Source organism: Callithrix jacchus, chromosome 7 (genome assembly GCF_049354715.1).
Source record: "Callithrix jacchus isolate 240 chromosome 7, calJac240_pri, whole genome shotgun sequence".
Classification (NCBI taxonomy): Eukaryota; Metazoa; Chordata; class Mammalia; order Primates; family Cebidae; genus Callithrix; species Callithrix jacchus.
Genome location: NC_133508.1, coordinates 151,012,427 through 151,040,215, shown reverse-complemented (window position 1 = coordinate 151,040,215; position 27,789 = coordinate 151,012,427). Strand labels below are relative to the sequence as shown.

Genomic DNA, 27,789 nt, shown 5'->3' with positions numbered 1-27,789 from the left:
AGTGCTGGGATTACAGGCATGAGCCACCACACTTGGCCAAGAACTGATTCTTCTAAACTAAGAATTAAGCTGACCTTGATAAAGCAAACTGCTAAAAGTATTACTCTTCCAAGCTAACAGCCCCTCATTATGTTAGCATATTAAAAATTATAGGATGCAGTGGCTCATGCCTGTGGTCCTGGCACTTTGGAAGGCCAAGGCAGGTGGATCACAAGGTTGGGAGTTCAAGAGCAGCCTGGCCAATATGGTGAAAGCCCTTCTCTACTAAAAATACAAAAAAATAGCCAGGCATGGTGGCGCGCACCTGTGATCCCAGCTGCTCTGGAGGCTGAGGCAGGAGAATTGCTCACACCCAGGAGGCGGAGGTTGCAGTGAGCAGTGATCACACCATTGCACTCCTGCCTGGGTGACAGAGCAAGACTCCATCTAAAAAAAAAAAAAAAAAATTTATAGACAGGGTCCTGAAAAGAGCAGGAGGCTTTCAAGATGCAGGGTATATGGCTCATAAATCTGATTTCAGACTAATGGGATTTCTGGGTGACCCAAACCTTCCCCTGGGACCTTAAACTTACAGTGGCTGACAAAGAGTAGTATCAATACAGAGCTTCACTCTCAAGAGCAATTAAAGATGCCCCATGGGAAGCAAAAATGATATACTCATGTGTTAGTGTGTCATCAGATTTTCTCTAAAAGGAAAAGTATGGATCTTCTAAAATTCACTGTTCCATTCTCAGAGGAAGTGTAATTGTCCACATCATGTTCCGATAGAAGAATTATTTCCATAGAATTAAAAATATTTAATCACTTTTGCTTCCTTAAGTCATCTCATAATAAAATAAAGCACAAAGCTTTCTACTTTATAAGGCACATGTAGAGTTGTGTGATCAGCAGTAAAGAGGAGATCCCTCTTTTCATTAGCTATCTTTAAGCAAAAAACGAATAAAGCTCATTTTATTCTATTAAGGAATAAATAATGAAAGAACCAATGGCTCAACTCTTCATGACTTTCCCCCTCCTCCACAGCACAGCATAAATAGAAAACATTCAACAAATTAAGAACTATATCTACCCTGGCAAGAGGCTAAAGCCAGAATTTCCCAGATTTGACGCTAACTCTGTCTTAATAATCTCTGTGGCATTACACAACCATTTACTTCTGTTATTACTTTCCTAAACTTTTTTTTTTTTTTTTTTTTTTTTTTTTTTTCTCATTAAACTTTTTTAATGGGTCTCAAAATTCTGTGACAAATTTTTGGTCAAGTTGTTTCCATTAAAAAGTACTGATTTTAAAAACTAATAACTTAAAACTGTCACACGCAAAAAAAAAAACCAAAGTGGTCCACAAAACATTCTCCTTTCCTCCTGAAGGTTTTACGATGCATTGTTATCATTAACCAGTCTTTTACTACTAAACTTAAATGGCCAATTGAAACAAACAGTTCTGAGACCGTTCTTCCTCCACCACTGATTAAGACTGAGGTGGCAGGTATTAGGGGTAATATTCATTTAGCCTTCTGAGCTTTCTGGGCAGACTTGGTGACCTTGCCAGCTCCAGCAGCCTTCTTGTCCACTGCTTTGATGACACCCACGGCAACTGTCTGTCTCATATCACGAACAGCAAAGCGACCGAGAGGTGGGTAGTCTGAAAAGCTCTCAACACACATGGGCTTGCCAGGAACCATATCAACGATGGCAGCATCACCAGACTTCAAGAACTTAGGGCCATCTTCCAGCTTTTTGCCAGAACGGCGATCAATCTTTTCCTTCAGCTCAGCAAACTTGCATGCAATATGAGCCGTGTGGCAATCCAGTACAGGGGCATAGCCAGCACTGATTTGGCCTGGATGGTTCAGGATAATCACCTGAGCAGTGAAGCCAGCTGCTTCCATTGGTGGGTCGTTCTTGCTGTCACCAGCAACGCTGCCACGACGAACATCCTTGACAGACACATTCTTGACATTGAAGCCCACATTGTCCCCAGGAAGAGCTTCACTCAAAGCTTCATGGTGCATTTCAACAGATTTCACTTCAGTTGTAACGTTGACTGGAGCAAAGGTGACCACCATACCAGGTTTGAGAACACCAGTCTCCACTCGACCAACAGGAACAGTACCAATACCACCAATTTTATAGACATCCTGGAGAGGCAGACGCAAGGGCTTGTCAGTTGGACGCGTTGGTGGTAGGATGCAGTCCAGAGCCTCAAGCAGTGTAGTCCCGCTGGCATTGCCATCCTTACGGGTCACTTTCCAACCCTTGAACCAAGGCATGTTAGCACTTGGCTCCAGCATGTTGTCACCATTCCAGCCAGAAATTGGCACAAATGCTACTGTGTCAGGGTTGTAGCCAATTTTCTTAATGTAAGTGCTGACTTCCTTAACGATTTCCTCATATCTCTTCTGGCTGTAGGGTGGCTCAGTGGAATCCATTTTGTTAACACCAACAATTAGTTGTTTCACACCTAGTGTGTAAGCCAGGAGGGCATGCTCTCGGGTTTGCCCGTTCTTGGAGATACCAGCTTCGAATTCACCAACACCAGCAGCGACAATCAGGACAGCACAGTCAGCCTGAGATGTCCCTGTAATCATGTTTTTGATGAAGTCTCTATGTCCTGGGGCATCAATGATAGTCACGTAGTACTTACTGGTCTCGAATTTCCACAAGGAGATATCAATGGTGATACCTCGTTCACGCTCGGCTTTCAGTTTATCCAAGACCCAGGCATACTTGAAGGAGCCCTTTCCCATCTCAGCAGCCTCCTTTTCAAATTTTTCAATGGTTCTTTTGTCAATGCCACCGCATTTGTAGATTAGATGGCCAGTAGTGGTGGACTTGCCCGAATCTACGTGTCCAATGACGACAATGTTGATATGAGTCTTTTCCTTTCCCATTTTGGCTTTTAGGGGTAGTTTTCACGACACCTATGTTCCGGCAGCAAACCCGTTGCGAAAAAGCCCTAAACTTTAATTCTAAAAGTAAAAATCAGTAGTATACTCAAATAACCTGTTTGCCATCCCTTCAACTGCCAAAAGGCTGCAGCTGCATCTATGTTTCTGCGGTTGCATTGATCTACTTTCACTTTTGATAACATAAGAAAAAACGCAACTGCTTAATCTAAAGGAAGTTAAAAAAAAAAATCAAATACACACCTGTGCATGTATATAACCTTCACAAAATGATCACGCTTTCCCTCTCACTGATGGTTGGTCTCCAAGTTGGGAACCTACCTGCCTCTCCTCTGAATCATTTCAACTTGAAACCTAATGAACACCAAGTCCCCTATTCAGGAAACTTAAGAATCTACAAATTCTACTAATTTTGTTTTATTCTGCTCTGTGTTTGAGACTACTATAGTTCATTAAAATACCTCTTCACTTAATAAAATATTCCAAAATTAGATATACATGTTTATAAAGTTCATAAAAACACATCCTTATATTCTGTAAATTGAATAACTTACCGAACCACGGAAATTTACGGTTGAAACTGCCTTTAGCAACCATCTAATCCTGTATCCTTCCTTCACTGTATGAAAGAGAAAAGAAATGCTGGGCGTAGTGGCTCATGCCTGTAATCCAAGCACTTTGGAGGCCAAGGCGGACGGATCACCTGAGATCGGGAGTTCAAAACCAGCCTGACCAACATGGTGAAACCCCGTATTAAAAAAAAAAAAGAAAAGAAAGAGAAAAAAAATGATGCCCCAGGAAAAGGTAAGTGATTTTGTTTCTCTGATGGTATGATAAAATGGACATGAGCTTTAGCATCAAACAGACCTGGGTTCTGATTCAGGCCCAACATTTATAAGCTATGTGACTTTGAGCAAATAATTTAAATTTCTCTGAACCTCAGCATCCTAATATGAAAAAAAGCAGTATTATCCTACTATTTGAAAGCACCTGGCACATATCAAATAATAGTTTCTTTTGTCCAAAGTCAGGTAGCAAACCAGTAACAGTGAACTGGTCTCCTACCATGGCAGTTCCCACTACACATCCTGCATCCTTCTGAAAGTGTCAAGGTCAAAGGAACAAGAAAATGACTGCACTCCTGACACTAGCGACTGTGTTTTATTCCATAGCAACTAACACAATAAGATATGCTTTGGGGTTTAGGGGATTCACTCAGAATTAAACTATGAACTGAATTGCCTACTACAGGCTTCAGATTTTTATAAGGATGGAGACAAGTAAGACTGTCTTGCTCCGAGGCATAGGACAAAAGAACCACAAAATATTAGCATACATAATTTGCAGACTGATTAGTTGTTTTAATTACTTTGCTTTATTGTGCTAAAAAAAAATCTGTAGCAACAATCAAAAAAGAGAATGGATATACTTACAATGTCTGAAGATTGGAAAGAAACCTAAATACACCATCGGCAATATGAGTGACTCTGTTGTCTCCTAAATTCAATCTCTCCAATAAGCTCAGACCCACAAAGGCAGATTCATCCAGGTGGGTCAGCTGATTATAGGACAAATCACTGAAAACAGGAAATATGGAAAGTAAGCAATTCATTGTATTTCGGTTCAACTTAAAATTCTTATTATATCTATGTGGTAAATTTAGAGCTTTCTACAAATTTCTAGTCAAGAGGGATGTTACATCTCATTACTGGCCATGGGAATGATTTATTCCAATCTGCTCTAGTCTCACAGCCTCGACTGAAATGCTATCCAACACTTACAGTTCAGATAGTCTTTGGCAGAACTCCCATGCATCAGGGCTGATTCTTTCAATAGCATTCTGGCTCACATAAAGCTGCTGTAACATTCGCAAGCCATACAACCACCCCTTGTTCACTCGTGTAAGGTTATTGTGTTCCAGTTCTCTGCAGAATTAAAGAGAAGAAAATACATTCCAAAACAAGGCAGTTCAATAATTATAGTTTTAAATCTTAAGTTTTTCCCAGAGAAGCATACATCTTTGTTTAACCCAACTGAGCTGACCAGTTCTATTCCATAAAAATGTGTAACTTAATTAAGACTTAGTGCTGAAAGGAAGTAAGACTGTCTAAAATATCAGTTGTACAAAACCAGCGGGCCAAGTGCTATAGTGTACCTGTTTGGATAAATTCTGTAATTTTCATTAGCCAAAACATTAAGAGAATATAAACTTTTTAGATGAAAGTCTGTAAGAATTATTTCAAGAATTACCAGTTAGCCAACAAAACTTTAAAGGTTTTGTGTATACTCATTTCACATCAGTGAGCAGGAAGAGAATGAACATATCTCTGTATAATCAGAACAACTATCCTAGCTATTTGGTATTTAAAAGCTGACAGGCAGGAGCTTGGTGTGTCATGCCTATAATTCCAGCACTTTGGAAGGTCAGGAGTTCAAGACCAGCCTGACCAACGTGAGGAAATCCCATCTCTACTAAAAATACAAAAATTAGCTGGTCATAGTGGCGTATGCCTGTAATCCTAGCTACTCATGATACTCATGAGGCTGAGGCGGGAGAATCACTTGAACCTGGGTGGCAGAGGTTGCAGTGAGCAAAGATTGCACCACTGCACTCTAGCCTGGGCAATAGAGCTAGACTGTCTGAAAAAACGCAAGAAGACGACAAGACAAGACAAAGGACAAGACAAGACACAAGACAAGAGACAAGACACAACATGACACAAGACACGTGACACAACACAAGACACAAGACATGACACAAGACACGACAAAACACACAAGACATGACATGACACAACATGACAAGACATGACAAAACAAGGACATGACATGACACGGACACAAGACAAGACATGACACAAGACACATGACAAAACAAGGACACAAGACACAAGACACACGACACGACAAGAAACACAAGACACGACACGACAAGACAACAAGACAAGACATGACACGACACAACAAGACACATGACAAGGACACGACACAATTCAAGACACGACAAGACAAGAGACAAGACCAGACAAGACAAGACAAGACCCAGACAGACTTCTTTCCTAATAATCACTTCTAGTCCCAAGTACTTACAGTTCTTCCATGTTATTCAAGCCAAAAAATGCTCCATCCTTAAGTTTGCTAATTCCATTCCGCTGCATTTTCAAAGACCTTAAGGAGTCAAGCCCTTGGAATGTAAGACCTTCCACAATTTTAATTCTGTTTCTTTTAAGCTCCCTTTAACAAAAACAGGTTTATAGTCAGGAAACTGGTTTGCTGAAATGCTCTAACAGTAATTAAAAAGAAAAAGACCCTGTAAGAAAAAACTATCTTCTTATAATCCATCTATTTCATTACTCACAAGAATTGGAGGTGAGGTAGCTTGAAGATCTTCGGTGGAATCATGCTAATTCGGTTACGATTTAACTTTACCACTAATAAGGAACTCGATAAATTATCAAAGCAACCAGCCTCCAAGGTGGTTATTCTGTTATTACTTAAATTCCTAAAATAACAGCAAAAGAAAAAATTTTGTAAAATAAAAAATTCTACCACCAGAAAGCTGCCAAAAATCTGTCTGAGCCCCCATCTTTATCACTTAATGACTATCCACAACTTTACAAATCATTTAACTGCTTTATTTCTTCATCTACAAAATTAGAAGGCTATCTACTTCTTTTAAGTTGTTAGAAAACAGCATGTGTGAATATGCTTTGTAAACTGGAAAACACTGGCATACATGCTAATTATCATCATTATATATGGTAAGCCATTGTTTAACAAATCTCTATTTACCTTTTAGAAAACCTGGTTTTAAAAAAAACAAAACTGAATCTCAAAAATTACCCTGGACATCTGCCAATATTTTCTGACAATAGTGCAATTCTTTCTTTTGGGGATTTGTGGGATGAGTGGGCAAAGTCAATACACCAACCCTAGGTTTGTTTCACATATGCACATCAAAAGCAAAATAATTAATCAAATATTTTTGAAAAGATAGGTACTGATGAATAAAAAACGTGTGCTTTAAAGTGAATCTAATTTAATCTATGTTACTTACAAGTATTTAAGCTGCATGCGAGGAAATGAAGATGTCTTGATTTCTGATATTATATTTGAGCTGAGGTCTAAACTCTCCAGAGCAGGGTAAAACTGAAGCGCCTGTGCATTTATTTCTGGGATTATATTATGGATTCTATAAAACAAAGATTATATTGAAGCTGCTGCCACTAATCCACCCCAGGTCATAAAAATGTTAAATAATTAGAATCAATAACGTATGTACTTTTAAAAAAGACTGTTTACTATTCATAATTAAAGTAAAAGATCTGAAAACTTCTTAACTTACAATGAAAGTACAGTAATATTAGATGTTGGTTCTCCAAAATATGGGATTTCTGTTAGTTCATTGTAAATCATTTTCCTAGGCAAGAGGAAAAACAGATTTGAATGTTTAGTGAAGGAAATACTACCTCTTGACTTCTACCTTCTGGCTAATACATACTCTTTAGAATAGGTGCCAAATTTGAAAAAGAACTATGATCCAGAATGAGTTAGACTAAAATAAAAATGGCTGGGTAGGCTGGTTCATGCCTATAATCTCAGCAATTTGGGAGGCCGAAGCGGGCAGATCACCTGACGTCAGGGGTTTGAGACCAGCCTGACCAACATGGAGAAACCCCGTCTCTCTAAAACTACAAAATTAGCTGGGCCCGGTGGTGAATGCCTGTAGTCCCAGCTACTCGGGAGGCTGTGGCAGGAGCAGCGCTTGAACCCAGGAGGCAGAGGTTGCAGTGAGCTGAGATCACGCCATTGCACTCCAGCCTGGGCCACAAGAGCAAAACTCCCTCTCAAAAATAAATAAAATAAAAATGTATTTTTTGAGAAATTAGAGTGAGAAATGTATTTTCTTTTCTTTTCTTTTTTTCTTTTGGAGACAGAGTTTCATTCTTTAGGCCCAGGCTGGAGTGCAATGGTGCAATCTGGGCTCACTGCAACCACTGCCTCCCAAGTTCCCAAGTTCAAGTGATTCTCCTGCCTCAGCCTCCTGAGTATCTGGGACTACAGGCATGCGCCACCACATCCAGCTAATTTTGTATTTTCAGTAGAGACAGAGTTTCACCATGTCGGCCAAGCTGGTTTCAAACTCGTGACCTCAGGTGATCTGCCAAGTGCTGGGATTACAGGCCTGAGTCACCACGCCAAGCCAAGAAATGTGTTTTTATAGTGTTGATCTACTATTGATATTAATATCAGAAAGGTTATGAAGTATTTTGCACATTAAACATTGTTAGCTCAAGCAAAGTTCTTTGAATAAGTTGGGTTTATGACAGCTGATCTGAGTCGTTAAACAAAGAAGGCATAATCAGTCCATCCAGATCTCTCTTTCTCTAAATATACATAAACATACGCATACAAATGGATATATATTTTTTCTAAAGCTATACAAAGTTAGAGAGTGTTACTTGAGACCACAGATGAAATTTATCAGCCCACTCAGAGATGGAATCTATGACTAATTTTACAGGTAACATAACATGTTGCATCTGATCCTAGCAGCCTTTTAAACAGGTTGTCTCAAAGGTTTTAGTAGCAAATCTTACACAATCACATTTCATTAATCTGGATTTTAGTCACTGAACAACCTCAATCTAGAACATAGAAAAGAAATCAGAAGTAAAGACGTTTATTGCATGGACTTTGGAACTTTCGTTGGAAACTACAACCTCCGCCTCCCGTGAAAACCAACCAAAGTTACAAAGTCCATGCAATAAAGGTCATGCACTTCCCACTAAAGCATTTTCAGGCCTTTCCTCAGTGCCTACTCTTTCAGCTAACTAACTTGTCAACTGTTTATTCACCCACAACATTTTAGGAGCAGTAAATCTGGGGCCAGGAGGAGATAATGCAGAGACCAATGAGCATGAAGAAGTTACCCCTGTCAGCAAAGAATTAAAAAAAAAACTAAATCCCAGCTGGGCTCTGTGGCTCACGCCTGTAATCACAACCACTTTGGGAGGCTGAGGCGGGTGGATCACCTGAGGTCAGGAGTTCCAGACCAGCCTGGCCAACAGAGTGAACCCAATCTCTAATAAAATACCTATAATCACAGCTGTGCCTATAATCACAGCTACTCGGGAGGCTGAGGCAGAAGAATCGCTTGAAACTGGGAGGTCAAGGTTGCAGTGAGCCAAGATCATGCCATTGCACTCTATCCTAGGCAACAAGAGCGAGACTCTGTCTCAAAAAAAAAAAAAAAAAAAAAAAGTGAAAGTAAATCTCAGGGTTCCCAGGGTGTTAAGTGTAGAGGCAAATAGGCCTATATACCTTAACAGTTGTGCCTCTAGGAATGTTAACAATGCAAAAACTAATATTAATAATATCTTAGAAAACTCCCTCCAAAATTACATAATACATCTCAGTATTAAAGGAAAAACTTCAGTTAAGAGAAAAATTGAATTATATCAACCATCACATTTTCAAATGATATCGAGAATACTCCATGTCATATAAATCTACTTTAGACACAAGGCTCCCAATCTTAGATAACATGTCAAGACATTTTAAAAGGTTATGCAGGCCGGGCACAGTGGCTCATGCCTATAATCCCAGCACTCTGGGAGGCCAAGGTGGGCAGATCACCTGAGGTCAGGAGTTCAAGACCAACCTGGCCAATGTGGCAAAACCTGTCTCTATCAAAAACATAAAAATTAGCTGGGTGTGGTGGCAGGCACCTATAATCCCCGCTACTATGGAAGCTGAGAAAGAATCGCTTGAACACAAGAGGCGGAGGTTGCAGTGAGCCAAGATCCAGCCACTGGACTCCAGCCTGGGCAACAAGAGCAAAACTTCATCTCAAAAAAAAAAAAAAAAAGTGGGGGGAGTTATACAACAGGAGGAAAACTTGGCCAAAATCAAAACATATTTACTCTGAAGACAGGTAAATCTTACTTTTAGCCCCAGGAAAGTAAAATATTTCCCCACAGCATCCAACTTGACATCACCAAACCAATGCCAAGAGAATCTGTGATAATAGCAAAGCCAAAGACAACATTTTAGGTTTTTAAATAATTTCTTTTAATTAACTAATTTTTTCCTTCAATTTTTTTTATGGCATCTCTGGATTGAACATTCCCAAGTCACAATTTACTAAGTTCCCTTAGGAATTTAACATAGCTTTAAATAAATAAAAATAACTTACACTTCCTGTAATGTTTGTGATTCCAAGCTGATGTTCCAGATAGACAACCGATTATGACTCAAATCCCTGAAAGAGGACAAAGTATCATTCTTAGTATAGCGTTGGAAAGTAGACCTAAAGAAAAAAAAAAACTAAATAGAAATACTAAAAGTCCTCTTGGCCAGGCATGGTGGCTCATACCTGCAATCCCAACACTTTGAAAGGCTGAGGCTGATGGGTCACTTGCGGTAAGGAGTTCAAGACTCGCCTGGCAAACATGGTGAAACTCCATCTCTACTAAAAATACAAACATTAGCCAAGTGTGGTGGCACACACCTGTAATCCTAGCTACTCAGGAGGTTGAGACAGGAGAACTGCTTTTACCTGGAAGGTGGAGGTTGCTGTGAGCCGAGACTATGCCACTGCACTCCAGCCTGGGTGACAGAGCAAGACTCCAACTCAAAAAAAATTTTTTTTTAATAAAAAAAAAGAAGCCCTCTTAAATGTGAATATGAGTAGTATAGACAAACAAGAATGTTCATAAAGGATAAATAAAAATTTATCTAAATTTCAAAATAGCTATTTTACTTTGTGTGTGTGTGTGTATGTGTGTGTGTGTGCGTAACTGAGTTTGGGAACACATTCACATGGTCCAATAACCAAAAAGTGTAAGAGTATATGGAAAAAAGTCTTCTGCTTTTGTCTCCGGCCACCCAATTCCCCTTCCCAATAACAGCAAATGAAAATACGCCATTTCTTGTGCAGACTTCTGGATATATGCATGTACAGCAAATTTTTACAAAAATGATAGAACGATTTACACATTACCTTGCCCCTTGCTTTTTTCACTCAATAATACATCTTAGATCATTCCATAGCAGTATTTAAAGAGTGTCTTTCTTCCCTGTAGTGATTATGTATTATATCTTAACTGTAAGTATATTTGAAGACACATTTCACAAGTCAGGATGGTAAGCTTCTGTATTAAAACTGAAGTTGACCACATCCATGATAGGTAGGGATGTGGTCTTCGTTTAAAAAAAAAAAAAAAAGGAGGTGGGGGCAGGCATGGTGGCTCACACCTGTAATCCCAGCACTTTAAGAAGAGTTCAAGGCAGGTGGATCACCTGAGGTCGGGAGTTCAAGACCAGCCTGGCAACATGGTGAAACCCGTCTCTATTAAAAATACAAAAAAGTGGTGGCACGCACCTGCAATCCCAGCTACTCAGGAGGCTGAGGCAGGAGAATGGCTTGAACCCTTGAGGCAGAGGTTGCAGTGAGCCACGATGGCACTACTGCACTCTAGCCTGGATGACAAAGCAAGATTGTATCTCAAAAAAAAAAAAAAGCAATTCACCTTTAGGAAAAGGCAATTAATCTTGCCCCAAATGACATTAATAATGATGGCATCGATATCTAGCATTTATTAAGTGCCAGGCATTCTTCTATGCACTTTACACATATTAACTGGCTAAATCCACACAGCACCCTTAGGAGGCAAATACTTTACTAATATGAAAACAGGCACAGAAAGATTACTAATTGGTCAATCTGAGGTCATACAACTAATAAAAGTTATAAATTTGAAATTTCATCTCACTTCTAGCAAGTACTTTATTAGATACAGTAGAGATTTCACTTAAATTAGTCAAGTCTAAATAGTTAATAGGCTCTAAAACTTCACCTTGACGCTTCTGGCATCTTTACAAAGCTGAGGTGGAATCCAGCCCACACAAGCTGTCTGCCTAAAAGATGTACTATATGTTTCAATATGGCTAGCAACAGGGACATACTAGAGAAACATTACAGATCACTTTATCTCACTGTGCCACCACAGGCAGTTGACAGATGCATGCAGGTTTGAATAATGTCTCAATAATAGCAGAACGATTTGTTCTCAGCTAGATTCATGCCTGCCCATCTGTAAAAGCTAGCCACTTTCATTTAAGAGCTTAAATTACACCATGACATAACTAAAGCTGTGTGTTAAACCATCACTTTTCCACAACAGTCCTAAAGTCTTTATTCCAAGATGTCTGGCAAAAGATATCAGCTCAAGGACACTCAATGAATGGAGGAGGGTGTAAGAAAATATAAGATAAAAATATGAATTCATTACACATAAAAATCTCATATTCAGATACTTCATCCAATTCATACTTGCTACTAAACAACAAACATATACACTTGTATAAAAATATATGTGAAAATATGTTTTTTGTTGTTGTTTTCTGGTGTTTTGACTCAAGGAGAAATTCAACTGTTCTAATTTAAGTTAGATATTCTATATTCTACTCCAAGCTGGTTGGTCTGGCAAATGAAGAGCCAGCATAGTAAGATCTAATTCTGTATCTTGTGACTACTATAACTTAGCAGCTTTCCCCTTCCAGATTAAGGGCTTTCGTTTTAATCATAACAGTGTTCATAATGCCTTTCCCAAACCTCAGTCTTCCTGGCAATGTAACTCTTGACTGTATTCATCCCCTAGAGTTCTCCTATGAACATCAATAATCATTGACCCATAGAATCATTTTTAAAGAAAATATTAATTAAAAAAAAAAAGAAATCTGAAGCAATAAAATTAAACTCAATTTAGACGTTATAATTAACTTAGTAAACTGGGTGCGGTGGCTCACTCCTATAATCCCAGCACTTTGGGAGGCCGAGGCAGGTGGATCACAAGGTCAGGAGTTCGAGACCAGCCTGCCCAATATAGTGAAACCCCATCTCTACTAAAAATACAAAAAAAAAAAAATTATCTAGGCGTGGTGGCGGGTGCCTGTAGTCCCAGCTACTTGGGAGGCTGAGGCAGGAGAATCGCTTGAACCCAGGAGGCGGAGGTTGCAGTGAGCCAAGATCACGCCACTGCACTCCAGCCTGGGTGACAGAGTGAGACTCTGTCTTAAAAAAAAAAAAAAACACAAAACAAAACTTACTATTCAGTATTAGTGCAAACTGTCCAGTGTCTCTGTTTTGGGAAAAAGTAATTTTCTCTTATCTTTGAAAAACCTATGGGTTTTTCAATGCAACCCAAAGGATACCTGAAATACTTTGCAGCCTCTGTACCAGATAATGTTGTTGAAAGGATATATGCTTTCAAACAGCCTCATAGGTCAGAACCCTATATAATAAGGCTCTCTAGACCCTTCTAAAACAAACCCATATTTAATAAGATTAAAAAATACTAAAGGTAAATTGAAATATATTCCCAAAGCAGTACTATTACAGAAAGCAACTAATACACAGGATCAGTACAGCTGTTTTAAGTTATCAAATACCTAACTAGAATTACATGGATTGATCTGATCATTCATACAATAAACCTTTATTGGACCATGTGCCAGGAACTGGACTAAGTGCCAGGGTTATAAGCACTGTCAACTTTAGTAACCTTTTTCTTTTTCCGAAAGCAACACTTAACAATCAATCGTCAGAGGTGCAGTCATGCCAAACTGTAAACAAATTCAACATCAATTCTACTATTTTCCTTTACTGCAAATGGTTAAATTAGCTTTTACACCTAATTTCACCCTGGAATTTAATCAAATGACGTGTGCACACAGGAGTCCACAGACATACTCTTGCTCCTTTCCTATTTCTTTTTTAAAAAGTATCCCCAAAAGACAGAAGACTAAAATATGTAGACTTCAGGGCCGGGTGCAGTGGCTCACACTTGTAATCCCAGCACTTTGGGAGGCTAAGGCAGGTGGATCACCTGAGGTCAGGATGTTGTAAACTCAGTTCCCACTCATGCTAATCTACAGGGATGTAGCTGTAATAAATGATGAATTATTAATGTCCTTGATATCATGTGGAGCCAGAGGTGCCATTAATGTAGTCATTTAGTACCGTCAGGAGTAAATTATTTATAGGATGTACAAAGCAATCACAACAGTTAGAAGATCAGGTTCAGCAAACTAATTGCAAGAAAGTCCTAGAGCAACAGAAACAGAGGGGTTTTCTTCTGCACAGCCACTTATACATCTGAATCATCAACAATTTTGTTTTCAAGACTATGCAGCAATAACAGGCTGAATCAGCAACTCTGGCAACAAAATGTCTGACAAAGAGGCCCTTTGTAAAAGTTAAAGGATAAGAAAATATTGTGTCTAATATTTTGGGTATGACAGTGCTTCATTTAGCCAGCATAATTCAACCTTTCTTTTATGAATGGAAACCCTTGTCTTGTTAGAGTGTACCTAGCATAATTTAGTTTTAAAAATAATACTCGGCTGGCATGGTGGCTCACACCTGTAATCCTAGCACTTTGGGAGGCTGAGGCGGGCAGATCACCTGAGGTCAGGAGTTTGAGAACAGCCTCACCAACATGAGAAACCCCATCCCTACTAAAAATACAAAATTAGCTGGGTGTGGTGGTGCATGCCTGTAATCCCAGCTACTCAGGAGGCTGAAGCAGGAGAATAGCTTGAACCGAAGAGGCAGAGGTTGCAGTGAGAAGAGACTGTACCATCGCACTCCAGCCTGGGCAACAAGAGAGAAACTCCATCTCAAAAAAAAAAAAAAAAGAAAGAAATACAAAATATTAGCCAGGCATGGTGGCATGTGCCTGTATCTCAGCTACTCAAGAGGCTGAGACGAGAATCACTTGAACCTGGGGAGATGCAGTGAGCCAAGATGGCTCCACTGCACTCCAGCCTGGGCAACAAGGGTGAAACTGTCTCAAAATAAATAAATAAATAAAAATACTCAGGGTTACCATTATAATCAATTACTATACTGTGATTTAACATGCTGATGATCTTGAGTATTCTTGGAGTAAACTGAACTAAACACAAGCATTCTAAAACAACTCTGAAAATTGTCTGCTCTTGTAAGTTGGTTTTTCCTCTACCACTAACAGCCTTACACTAAAAGCTCTCACTTCCTGAACTGTCAGCCTTCCTTTCTATAACAGGCTACTTAACTTTTTCCAAAATTTGTTTCTAATCAATTGTCATAGGCTAGGAGACCCCAGTGCCTGTTTGAACTATCTAAATTAGGAGTAAATGAGATCTGAGAGTCTCTTCTGTGAATAAATGCTTCCTGGAAGCATTTTTGCTTTGTGGTTGAACTAGAAATGGCTAGCCATATTGGATAAACATTGGGTAAATGTCTTCAGGATAAATAAAATTTTATTATAGCTTGAAGCATAAAGCTGTTCCAAATTAAACTTTCTATCCTTCATTTGCACTGCTTATCTGTAATACATCATAGAAAACTTCTTAGGTGAATTTTAAAAGTCAGAGGTGTCAGAGACAGTGGCGCATGCCTGTAATCCCAGCACTTTGGGAGACCAAGGTGGGAGGATCACTTGAGGCCAGTTCAAGGCCAGCCTAGGCAACATAGCAAGATCCCATTTCAATTAAAAAAAAAAAGTAAAAAAATAAATAAATGAAAAAAAAATAAAAAGTAAAATTTAGCCAGGTGCAGCAGCTCACACCTGTAATCCCAGCACTTTGGCAGCCTCAGGTGGGCGGATCATGAGGTCAAGAGATCAAGACCATCCTGGCCAACATGAGGAAACCCCATTTCTACTAAAAATACAAAAATTAGCCAGGCATGGTGGCACGCACCTGTCATCCTGGCTACTTGGGAGGCTGAGGCAGAAGAATCACTTGAACCCAGGAGGCGGAGGTTGCAGTGAGCTGAGATTGAGCCATGGCATTCCAGTCTGACAACAGAGCAAGACTCCATCTCAAAAAAAAAAAAAAAAGTAAAATTTAGGTGGGCATGGTGGCATACACCTGAAGTCCCAGCTACTCAGGAGGTTGAGAGGAAATCACTTGAGCCCAGGAGTTTGAGATTACAGTGAGCTATGCACACCAGCCTGGGTGACAGAGCAAGACCCTGTGTCCAAAAAAAAACAAAAAAGAAGAGAAAAAAAGTTAGAGGTAATATGAAGATAGGAACATTCATTTCAAGAATAAGGGGCATGTTTTATTTTTTTCCATTATCTTTCCTTGAGTTATTAATAATTAAAAATATTGATTCACCAGGGAATGTAACCACAACAAAAAAAAAACAGAAAATATAAATTCTACAGATACATTTAAGAATACAATCTCCTCGTTAGTATAGTGATGAGTTAAAAATACAATCTTAGCATGCCCAGTTTGGGAACATTCAGCAAGTCACTGAAACTAAACTTTAGTCTCTTCTACAGTAAAATAAGAGTATTAGTACCAACCATATCAGATTGCTTAGATTAAAAGAACATATACATATATAAAAATATATAAAACCTTAACTAATTGGGACTACTCCCATAATTTATTGAAGTAGTAATCTAAATATTGCTTTTGAATTCCAATTTTATGAGAGATGCCAGTAACAAGTCAGCTCACCAAAGATTTGGTCAAATAACTGGAGTATGCATATATATGCATCACAAAATTTGATGTTTTAGAATTACCTCATGACACCATTTCAAAGAATCTACTCTGCATATCTACCTATAATTATGAAAAGATACCTACCAGGAAGTTACTGTTATAACAAAATCATAAAAAGAAACCTATATGCTTATCAAGATGAGACCAGCTAAATCACTTATGCAAGACCTATACAATGGAATTCTCCGCAGTCAATAAAAACGGTAATATAGAGTTATACACATAGTATGGTTTTACATATTTTTAAAGAAAAGGAAAAAAGATAGATGTGTGTGTAAAACTTTGGATGCAACCCAGGAAACAACAGTTAATTTTCTTTAAGTGAGATGAAGGAACTTGTTATTGTTCCACTTTAAATGTTTTTGTGCCATTTTAATAGTTTACCATGGGCTCCAGCCTGGCCAACACAGTGAAAATACAAAAATTAGCTGGCCTGGTGGCGCACTTCTATAACCCTAGGTACTTGGGAGGCTGCGGCAGGAGAATTGCTTGAACCCAGGAGGCAGCAGTTTCAGTGAGCTGAGATCAGGCCACTGCACTCCAGCCTGGGTGACAGAGCGAGACTCCATCTCAAAAACAAAAAAAAAAGTTTACCATGGGTATTATTTTAAAACATCTTTAACCTAATATATTAGGAAATAAGAGTCTACTTTTTGAGACAGGGTCTCACTCTGTTGCCCAGGCTGAGTGCAGAGGCTTGATCATGGCTCACTGCAACTCCTGGGCTCAAACAATTCTGCCACCTCAACTTCCCAAATACCTGGGACTACAGGCATCTGCCACTGCACCCAACTAATTTTTATTTTTTGTAGAGACAGGGTCTCGTTACGTTGCCCAGGCTGGTTCTAAACTCCTGGACTCAAGCAATCCTCCTTCCTCCAATCCAGTGTCCCAAAGTGCTGGGATTACAGGCATGAACCACCACACATAGCCAGAAATAAGATTTTAATTTTGTTACTTTTCTGAGATTAGAATTCTCCCTACAGAATGTTTTCAAAATATCATAAATTGACCAAATCAGGTTAATTATGACACCTGAAAAGGAACAAGAAAAACTTATTAACTCCATGTTCTTTTGTCTTCCTAATCAGTAAGATACCTCAGAGAGTTAGTGAAAAATACAAATATACTAGACTTTTTTTTTGGATTGATGTATAAAATAGTAAATTCCACTTTAGAGCCCAGTGTCTGGCCTTCAAATTTCAAATAAACAGAGCTGAATTTTTTAGTGAGCAGTACAAAATCATGGAATATCACTCCTATCTATGTTTTTAATATCTGTCTTCCCTGTTCTCATTTAGAATAATAGCTCAGTAATAGTGGAACAAAGGTTCCTGCTTATATATGAAAATATGCAGAAAGCTATGGCATTTTCCATCACTATCAGTGAGCATTTTTTAGGTACCAGCATTTTCTGGTTCATATCTTTGTATCAGATCTTATAATTATTAAGCTACCATAAAGAATTTTTTTTTAGATGAAGTCTCGCTCTGTCACCAGACTAGAGTGCAGTGGCGAGATCTCGGCTCACTGAAACCTCCACTTCCTGGGTTCAAGTGATTCTCCTGCCTCAGCCTTTGGAGGATATGGGATTACAAGCGCCCGCCACCACACCCAGTGGTGTGGTGGTAATTTTTTTCTTTTTTAAGTAGAGACGGAGTTTCGTCATGTTGGCTAGACTGGCCTCGAACTCCCAAACTCTGGTGATCCACCGGCCTCAGCCTCCCAAAGTGCTGGGACTACAGGCATGAGCCACTGTGCCTGGCCCATTCTAAAGATTTTTTTAAAAGTTAATTGCGATAAAATGACTTATCATTTATATTATTGGTTAAGAAGGTTTAATCGGCCAAGTGAGGTGGCTCATGCCTGTAATCCCAGCAGTTTGGGAGGCCAAGGTGGGCAGATCAATTGAGGTAGGAGTTTGAGATCAGCCTGGCCAACATGGTAAAACCTTGTCTCTACTAAAAAAAACAAAAACTAAAGAAATTCAAAAAAACAAAAACTAAAAAAAGAGATGAAAACAATAAACAAAATTTTTTAAATTAAATAAATAAATAAATATAAATAAATAATACAAAAACGAGCCTGGCATAGTGCACACACCTATAATCCCAGCTACTTGGGAGGCTGAGGCAGGAGAATAACTTGAACCCAGTAGACAGACATGGCAGTGAGCTATCATGCCACTGCACTCCAGTCTGGGTGACAGAGTGACACCCTGTCTCAAAACAACAAAAATACAAAATTAGCTGGGCGTGGTGGCATACGCCTGTAATCCCAGCTACTCAGGAGGCTAAGGCAGGGGAATGGCTTGAACCTAAGAGGCAGAGGTTGCAGTGAGCAGAGACTGCACCACTGCAATCCAGCGTGGGCAACAAGAGCGAAACTCATCTCAAAAAAAAAAAAACCAAAAAACAAAACAAACAAAAAGAAGCATTTAGTTACAAGTTGATTTATACAACACTGTGCTATTATTGCTCTGTTAATGGTTTAACTTTAAAACTGCTAATCACCGCTAGTTATTCTGGCAATTATTCTGCTAGCTATCTGTTGCAAATAACATAATTATAGGCTTTTTTTTTTCCTTTTTGTGGAGAACGGGGTCGCACTATATTGCCCAGGCAGGTCTCAAACTCCTGGGCTCAAGGTATCCCCCCGCGTCTGCCTCCCTAAGAGCTGGGATTACAGGCCTGAGCCACCAAGGCCTGCCCATAAGTACAGTCTTTTTTTGGGAAAAGCTGAGGAAGGGCAAAAGGAGAAGAGATAAAGAATACAAATACCTATACTCCGAGAATGTTATTTTTTCAATTTTGTAACAAAAAAAAATTTTTTTTAATAAAAGAAAAAAGATTGCTTTGGACTTTAAGGGAAGAAAAAATACTTTTTTAAAAAGGAAAAAAATAATTAAAAAGAAAAATACAAATACCAGGCCAGGCTGGGTGGCTCACACCTGTAATCCTAGCACTTTGGGAGGCTGAGGTGGGCAGATCACGAGGTCAGGAGTTCAAGACCAGACTGACGAACATGTTGAAACCCCATCTCTACTAAAAATACAAAAATTAGCCAGCCCTGGTAGCAAGCGCCTGTAATCCCAGCTACTCAGGAGACTGAGGCAGGAGAATTGCTTGAACCCAGGATGAGGAGGTTGCAGTGAGCCAAGATTGTGCCACTGCACTCCAGCCTGGGCAACAGAGCAAGACGTGGTCTCAAAAAAAAATACAAATACCTTAAAAAGCTGGTTTACAAAAAGTAAAGCTCAATTAACTAACCTGTTCTTCAGGTTCTACTCCCAAACTTGAAATCAATAATTTGGATAGAGTATAATTACTTAAATTGCTTTTATTTCTTCTTTGCACCAACTGAATATTGTAACGTTTTTCATGACTGAAATAATACAGAATAAATATGTTGAGTCATTTTCTCTGGCACAGAAAATATGACATAAGAATGCTTTCAGAGTATTTTTAAAAAACGTTTTGATAAGCCTCTACTTAATATGATGTGATCTTTTCTCAACTGGTTAAATGCCAGTTTTCCATTAGGACTGAAAAACCTTTAAAGAATACAGCACATAAAATGTCATGGATCTAAAGATAAGGGAAACGTATGTTCTAGCATTAGAAAATCAAGTGATTATCTTAATATACAAGTAATCCTTTGATCACTCATGTGCTGATTATGTATGTTTTACATTAGAAAATGCAAAACATTTTTAATATAATGAAATATAATTAGGACATTAATCTCTATAAAAATAAACAGGTCCTCCAAAGTAGATAATAATTTTAAAGAATTAAGCAAAGCACAGATTTCCTCAACTAACATTCAATAAGCAACAATTGCTTATGGTTCAGTGGTTCTCCATCATGGCTACACATTAGCCTCGCTAGGGAAGATTTTAAAGTATTGATACTTAAGTCCCACCCCAGAACAAACAAACAAGAGAATCACCAGGGTAAGGCCAAAGCAATGGTATTTTGTAAAAGTTCTCCAAGCAACAGTCTAATATACAGGTGGGGCTGAAGACCTTACCAGTCCAGAAATCCATCTAATAAACCAAAGTCTGATGGGCAGAGGATGTTGTGAGTTCCCATGAGATCTGGTGGCTTAAAAGTGCACAGCGGGCCGGGCACGATGGCTCACGCCTATAATCCCAGAGCTTTGGGAGGCTGAGGCAGGTGGATCACCTGAGGTCAGGAGTTCGAGGCAAGCCTGACCAACATGGTGAAATCCCATCTCTACTAAAAACACAAAAATTAGCCGGGTGTGGTGGCACGTTCCTGTAATCCCAGCTACTTGGGAGGCTGAAGCAGGAGAATCATTTGAATCTGGGAGGCAGAGGTGGCAGTGAGCTGAGATCGTGTCACTGCACTCCAGCCTGGGCAACAGAAGGAGACTCTGTCTCAAAAAAATAAATAGAGTGAGATTGTCTCTAAATAAATAAATAAATAATGTGACACCTCCCCTACATGAATCTCTCTCACTCCTCCATTCACCATGTAAAGTGCCGGCTCCTGCTTCACCTTTTGCCATGAGTAAAAGCTCCCTGAGGCCTCACCAGAAGCCAAGCTGATGCCAGTGCCACACTTCCTATACAGCCTACAGAAGTGTAAGCCAATTAAACTTCTTTCCTTTATAAGTTACCCAGTCTCAGTTAATTCTATACAGCAATGCAAGAGACTAATAACAGCAAGGGTATATCTATGTAACAACCAACCCCAAGTGACCTGTATTAGATCTGTATTAGATTTATTAAGGCTCTCTTATTGCAGGTTTTCTTGTTCAGGTATCTTATAAACAAACAAAAATGCTTTGAAGATTGCACAAGATTTTGTGGACTCACATCTTCTGTTTACCACTTTCCCAGATATACCAGGATAAAGAAAATAAAATATGCTAAAATCCTTAATGCAGTGAAACCACCATGTATGCTCTGAGATGACTGCTGAAAGTGAAACAGTTCATTATAACAGCAGCACGCAAGCCAGGGGCAAAGTATTTTGGATTCTGGAAACATAGCAGCTTCTCCCACACCTCATCCCCTATCTGTTTTAGGAATTTACAAGGTCTTCTATTTACTTAATTTTTTTACTTGGCACTAATTCCCAGTTAAAGTGTTTCTTCTGCAAACTCAAACTGATGTTTCTGCTATTGTCTAAAAAAGATAGACAATCTTTCTATGACATGAGATCATGTGAGAAACATCCATAATACTTCTGGAGTATCTCAACTTTAGAAATGGGTGGCTGGAAGCCAGGTGAGGTGGCTCCCACCTGCAATCCCAGCTTTGGGAGGCTGCAGTGGCCGGAGCACCTGAGGTCATGCGTTCGTGACCAGCCTGGCCAATATGGTGAAACCCCATCTCTACTAAAAATACAAAAATTAGCCAGGAGAATCATGCCACTGCACTCTCGCCTGGGCGATGAACCAAGACTTGGTCTTAAAAAAATAAAATAAAATAGGATGGGCACGGTGGCTCAAGCCTGTAATTCCAGCACTTTGGGAGGCCGAGGCGGGAAGATCACGAGGTCAAGAGATCGAGACCATCCTGGCCAACATGGTGAAACCCTGTCTCTACTAAAAATACAAAAATTAGCTGGGTGTGGTGGCGTGCGCCTGTAGTCCCAGCTACTCGGGAGGCTGAGGCAGGAGAATTGCTTGAACCCGGGAGGCGGAGGTTGCAGTGAGCCGAGATTGTGCCACTGCACTCCAGCCTGGCACCTGGCGACAAAGTGAGACTCTGTCTCAAAAAAATAATAATAATAGGCCAGGCGCGGTGGCTCCCGCCTATAATCCCAGCACTTTGGAAGGCTGAGGCAGGTGGATCACAAGGTCAAGAGATCGAGACCATCCTGGTCAACAAGGTGAAACCCCTTCTCTACTAAAAATACAAAAATTAGCTGGGCATGGTGGTGCCCGCCTGTAGTCCCAGCTACTCGGGAGGCTAAGGAGGGAGAATTGCTTGAACCCAGAAGGCAGAGGTTGCGGTGAGCCGAGATCATGCCATTGCACTCCAGTCTGGGTAACAACAGCGAAACTCCGTCTCAAGAAAATAAAAAATAAAATAATAATAATAATAAAATAAAACCAGGCCGGGCACGGTGGCTCACGCCTATAATCCCAGCACTTTGGGAGGCCGAGGAGGGTGGATCACGAAGTCAAGAGATTGAGACCATCCTGGCCAACAAGGTGAAACCCCGTCTCTACTAAAAATACAAAAATTAGCTGGGCATGGTGGTGCGCGCCTATAGTCCCAGCTACTCGGGAGGCTGAGGCAGGAGAATTGCTTGAACCCAGAAGGTGGAGGTTGTGGTGAGCCGACATCGTGCCATTGCACTCCAGTCTGGGTAACAACAGCGAAACTCCGTCTCAAAAAAAATAATAAAATAAAACCTTGCCCTCATGAGGTTTACATTCTACTGAAAGGAAGACAAAATATGTAGCATGTCAGATGATGATACCTGCTAAAGACAAAAAGAAAGCCAAGCAGGGCATCAGGGATGCTCCTAGAAGAGAGATAACCTGAAAGTCCTGGGCTTCTTGAGACTGATGCAGACTAAAAGACAGTGAGATTGGTGCTCAAAGTCTCAAGGCAGATACTGGTTTGTGTTGAAATTGTAAGCATTGAGGGGAAGTAAGAGATGCAGAATCTTTCCAGGAACAAGCATAGTTCTTCTTCACTCAATTGCAGGCCTGGAGAGAGGTGATATTATCCACACAGTATTTCCTTTTGATTCCTGCTTATGGAAGCCTAGAGGCCACCAGAGAGGAAGTCCTACTTGGGCTTGATCACAAGAGTAAACCAGGTTGCTAAATCCACTCAATCGTCAGCTCCAGCATCTATCTCACTTTTCTGTGAAAAGCATTATGAAAAAATCAGACTCAAAACAGAAAGAGGAACTAAAAAGTAACAACTGAGGTAAATGTGAGAGGCTCTGATAGAAGGGAAACTAAATCTGTACCTTCTTTAAATGGGCTCATTTTCTTTTTCTTTTCTCTCTTTTTTGTTTTTAAAGACAGGATCTTGTTCTGTCTCCCAGGCTGGAATGCAGTGGCACTATTTCAGTTCATTGCAACCTCTGCTTTCCAGGCTCAAGCAATCCTCCTACTTCAGCCTCCCAAGTAAGTGGGACTAGAGGTGTGTACCAGCAGAGCTGGCTAATTTTTGCACTTTTTTTTGTAAAGAGCGGGTTTTGCCACGTTGCCCAGGCTAGTCTTGAACTCCTGGACTCAAGCAATCTGGCTGCCTACAGACACCACCACACCCAGCTAATTTCTGTATTTTTAGTAGAGACAGGGTTTCACCATGTTGGCCAGAATGGTCTCAATCTCTTGACCTCGTGATCTGCCCACCTCGGCCTCCAAAAGTGCTAGGATGTTCACAACTATTATAAAGAACCAAATGTAAAAACCTTTAAACAATTGTAATGAAAACAGAACTAAAAAGTATAGGTAACTAAGTACGAATATAACCCAATAAATTAATCAAGTCAGCAGCGGTTCCCAATACTGATCCATGATAAAATTTTTAGCAGTTGGCAGGCATGGTGGCTCATATCTGTAATTCTAGCACTTTGGGAGGCTGAAGTGGGACGATTACCTGAGGTTAGAGTTTGAAACCAGCCTGGCCAACATGGCGGAACCCCATTAAAAATACAAATACATTCCATTAAAAATACAAAAATTATCTGGGCATGGTGGAAGGCACCTATTATTCCTACTTGGGAGGCTGAGGCTGAGGCAGGAGAATCACTTGAACCTGGGGTGGGAGGGGCAGCAGAGGTTGCAGTGAGCTGAGATCACACCACTTCACTCCAGCCTGAGTGAAAGTGGAAAACTCATTTAGCAGTCTACAGTGAAATAAAATAGTAAGGAAAAGGTTCCCAATTTTTCATAAAGCTAAATCTATATAAGCTATAGAACTATCCTTAACCTTAAAAATACATACCCCTTAATGTTTTGATACTATCATGAAATGACCAAGACAACAAATCACTGGGGGCAAGGGGTTCTAACACACTTACTTTGCAAAACAACAAGTTGACTGATATACCTAGTCTTCCAATGCCCTGTATGTGTGTGTAATCAGAACAATGTGATACAGAGAATCCACCCACAGAGAATCCAGTCAAGCTCTGAATAATCAAATAGTATTATAGAGAGTTTCTCATACAAGGAAGCATAAAGACAGTATCTGAATAGGTTTCCAAAAACCAGGATTAATGAGTTTTGTCCATAATCATTTTGATGGCAACAAGTTTGAGCACGTGAGTTTGAATCACTAATATATTTAAAGCATTACGTGTATTTTCAACACTCAAAATTACATAAAGAAGCCCAAGTGTACTTGGTGGTTTTATAGCTGAAGGCAACTGCTGAAGAATGTTTCATTTCTCAATTTACAGTCCTATCTTTTAATATTCTAAGAGTTCTACCAACGTAAGACTTCCATCCAATTACATTTCTACAAAAGAATTACTCTCTAAGGCATTTCACTTCAACTGAAAATGTCAATTTCATTATAGGACATTAAAAATTCTGAATGTCACTTGACTCTAGGCAATTGGTCTTGATTAAACAAAAATCAAACCTTAACACAAAAATATATCAAACATGAAATTACTTCTAAATGTTTACCTGGAGAATATTTAAAAGTAGGCCGCCAGGCCATGGCCAGGCGTGGTGGCTCATGCCTGTAATCCTAGCACTTTGGAAGGCTGAGGCAGGCGGATCACCTGAGGTCAGGAGTTTGAGACTAACCTGGCCAACATTGTGAAACCCTGTCTCTACTAAACATACAAAAATTAGTACGGCGTAGTGGCTCATGCCTGTAATCCCAGCTACCTGGGCGGCTGAGGCAGGAGAATCACTGGAACCTGGAAGGCAGAGGCTGCAGTGAGCTGAGATGGAACCACTGCCTGCGTGACACATCGAGACTCAAAAAGTAAAAAAAATTAAAAAGTAGGCCAGGCCAGATGTGGTGGCTCACACCTATAATCCCAGCACTTTGAGAAGCTGAGGGTGAATCACTTGATGTCAAGAGTTCAAGACTAGCCAGGCCAACATGGTGAAACCCCATCTCTACTAAAAATACAAAAAATTAGTGGAGCATGGTGGCAGATACCTGTAATCCCAACTACTTGGGAGGCTGAGGCAAGAGAATTGCTTGAACACAGGAGGTGGAGGTTGCAGTGAGCCAAGGTCCCACCATTGCACTCCAGCCTGGGCAAGAGTGAGACTCCGTCTCAAAAAAAAAAAAAAAACTAGGCCACATTCATTTCAATTACAGCTAAATGAAGTTGTTTTGTTAAATTATGCTGGATCTATTGTTATAATCAGGTAGCTGTCAAGAATGCCGCAGAAAAAGGCGTTTGCTGAGTAACAAAAATGCTGTGCTAGGTTTAACTCAGACTATACTGCACACTGATAAGAATTTTTAAATTTGAGTCAATAAAACCAGAATTGGCTACAGGTGTCACTACCATAAAACAGAAAGCATCTTATTACACAGCAGTTCTGTTTACTAAAACACTTGGTTATGTTAATTTTCTCAATGACTACATGAGGAAGCTTTCTTTCCCATCTATGCTAACCTATTTGCAAAAAAAAAAAAAAAAAAAATACACACACACACACACACACACACACACACACACCTCTTAATCTCCGAAACACAGACCTCTTATCTGTATTCTATTTCCAATAAAAATCCAAGCACACCCTCATATTTTAATTGTACTTCAAGCTATTTTTTTTAGTGATGACTTTTTTTTTTTTTTTTTTTTTTGAGACGGAGTCTTGCTCTGTCGTCCAGGCTGGAGTGCAGTGGTGCAATCTCGGCTCACTGCAATATCTACCTCCCAGGTTCAAGTGATTCTTTTGCCTCCCGAGTAGCTGGGACTACAGGTGCATGCCACCATGCCCAGCTAATTTTTGTTTTTTTAGTAGAGACGGGGTTTCACCATATTGGCCAGGCTGGTCTCGAACTCCTGGCCTCATGATTCGCCCGCCTCAGCCTCCCAAAGTGCAGGATTATAGGTGTGAGTCGCCACGCCCAGCCATGATGACTCTTTCTTAACAACGACTCCATCAGAAGTCTGTCAGTTAATAATCATGTTGCTCGGTTAGTGGACAAGAAATAACTGTATGTTAGTGGTTGAGAAGCCCCATGATTGCAGCATTTAATACCTACTGTTGTTCCTAATACCACCAGGCTGACTCAGACTAATGAGCCCTCCAAGTTCCACTGCCTAATAAAGACATGTCAAAGTGAAAACTCACCAGTGGAGGCTCCAGAATTTATTCAACCATTGTACCTGCTTTTCATACATAAATAAACAGAACTGATTTTTGGGTTCTTTGCCACAAGAAGATGCACTGAAAACAAAGCACCAAATGATTTTGGAAAAAACACTCCTTCCCTCCTTTACAGTGAAGTTTAAATTAGATCAAGAATGCCACTCACAGGCCGGCGCGGTGGCTCGACTGTAATCCCAGCACTTTGGGAGACCAAGGCAGGCGGATCACCTGAGCTCAGGAGTTCAAGACCAGCCTTATCAACAGGGAGAACCCCATCTCTACTAAAAAAAAATGCAAAAAATTAGCCAGGCGTGGTGGTGCCCGCTTGCAATCCCAGCTACTACGGAGTCTGAGGCAGGAGAATCACTTGAACCCGGGAGGCGGAGGTTGGGGTGAGCAGAGATCATGCCATTGCACTCCAGCCTGGGCAACAAGAACGAAACTCCGTCTCAAAAAAAAAAAAAAAATGCTACTTACAGAGATGTTCTGAATTAGTACAGGATCTCCTGATTCATCATAATGAACTTTTCAACACTGAAAAGTACCAAAACTGCAGCACAAAATCAGCCAACATGCGAACTAGGGACAAAAGATGGTTCATAGGTTTTTGGCTATCGTGGTTATAAAACCACTAAGTCTGAGGTACATACCAAATGATGCAGCTCCAAGTAAGCAGAGAGCACTGCTCCACGCTCGACCCGCCCCGTAACCATCCAAAGTCAATGCTGGTGCCCAGGACCCGTGAGTCCTCATCATTAACTATCTCCGCCCCATTCCTCCCCAGTTCAGGAAATCACAGACTCTTTGGTCCCAAGAATCTTAACCTGGGTCTTCATACAAGTCTCCAGGAACCTTAACACCGGCTTTCTCAGGTTCCCACCACCTGATACAAAGTTCACAGCATCCTCACGGCACTTTCCTTCAGAGCTTAGGCTCTCGACCACGCCCTCCGACCAGGCCTGTCCCCCTCCTGCCTGCCCCCTGTGAAGGGAAAGCTCCCCCTCCTTTTGGTCAC

General features: G+C 40.2%; 2 protein-coding genes across 10 annotated transcripts in view; both read right to left on the bottom strand.

Moving 5' to 3' along the window:
- The window catches only part of LRIG2 (leucine rich repeats and immunoglobulin like domains 2), a 191,585-nt gene that overhangs the window by 37,533 nt on the left and 126,263 nt on the right, over nt 1–27,789 (bottom strand). For 8 of the 9 annotated variants that reach the window (XR_008473106.2, XM_078332775.1, XM_078332772.1 and 5 more), the window contains 7 exons: nt 10,105–10,170; nt 7,252–7,326; nt 6,964–7,098; nt 6,265–6,408; nt 5,997–6,140; nt 4,688–4,831; nt 4,340–4,483 (listed from right to left, as the gene is read on the bottom strand). Coding sequence is in view for 8 of the 9 variants with exons in the window: in XM_054236665.2 (XP_054092640.2) it covers nt 4,340–4,483; nt 4,688–4,831; nt 5,997–6,140; nt 6,265–6,408; nt 6,964–7,098; nt 7,252–7,326; nt 10,105–10,170 (852 nt within the window). In the remaining variant the exon portion in view is untranslated. Of the gene's footprint in view, nt 1–4,339; nt 4,484–4,687; nt 4,832–5,996; nt 6,141–6,264; nt 6,409–6,963; nt 7,099–7,251; nt 7,327–10,104; nt 10,171–15,656; nt 27,775–27,789 lie in introns of those variants that run through there. The other variant, XM_054236666.2, reaches the window with a different exon arrangement.
- On the bottom strand, nt 1,388–2,932 carry LOC100894850 (elongation factor 1-alpha 1). The gene has a single exon (XM_009001908.5). The coding sequence runs from the start codon at nt 2,889–2,891 to the stop codon at nt 1,503–1,505; it is 1,389 nt and encodes a 462-aa protein (XP_009000156.3). The 5' UTR covers nt 2,892–2,932; the 3' UTR covers nt 1,388–1,502.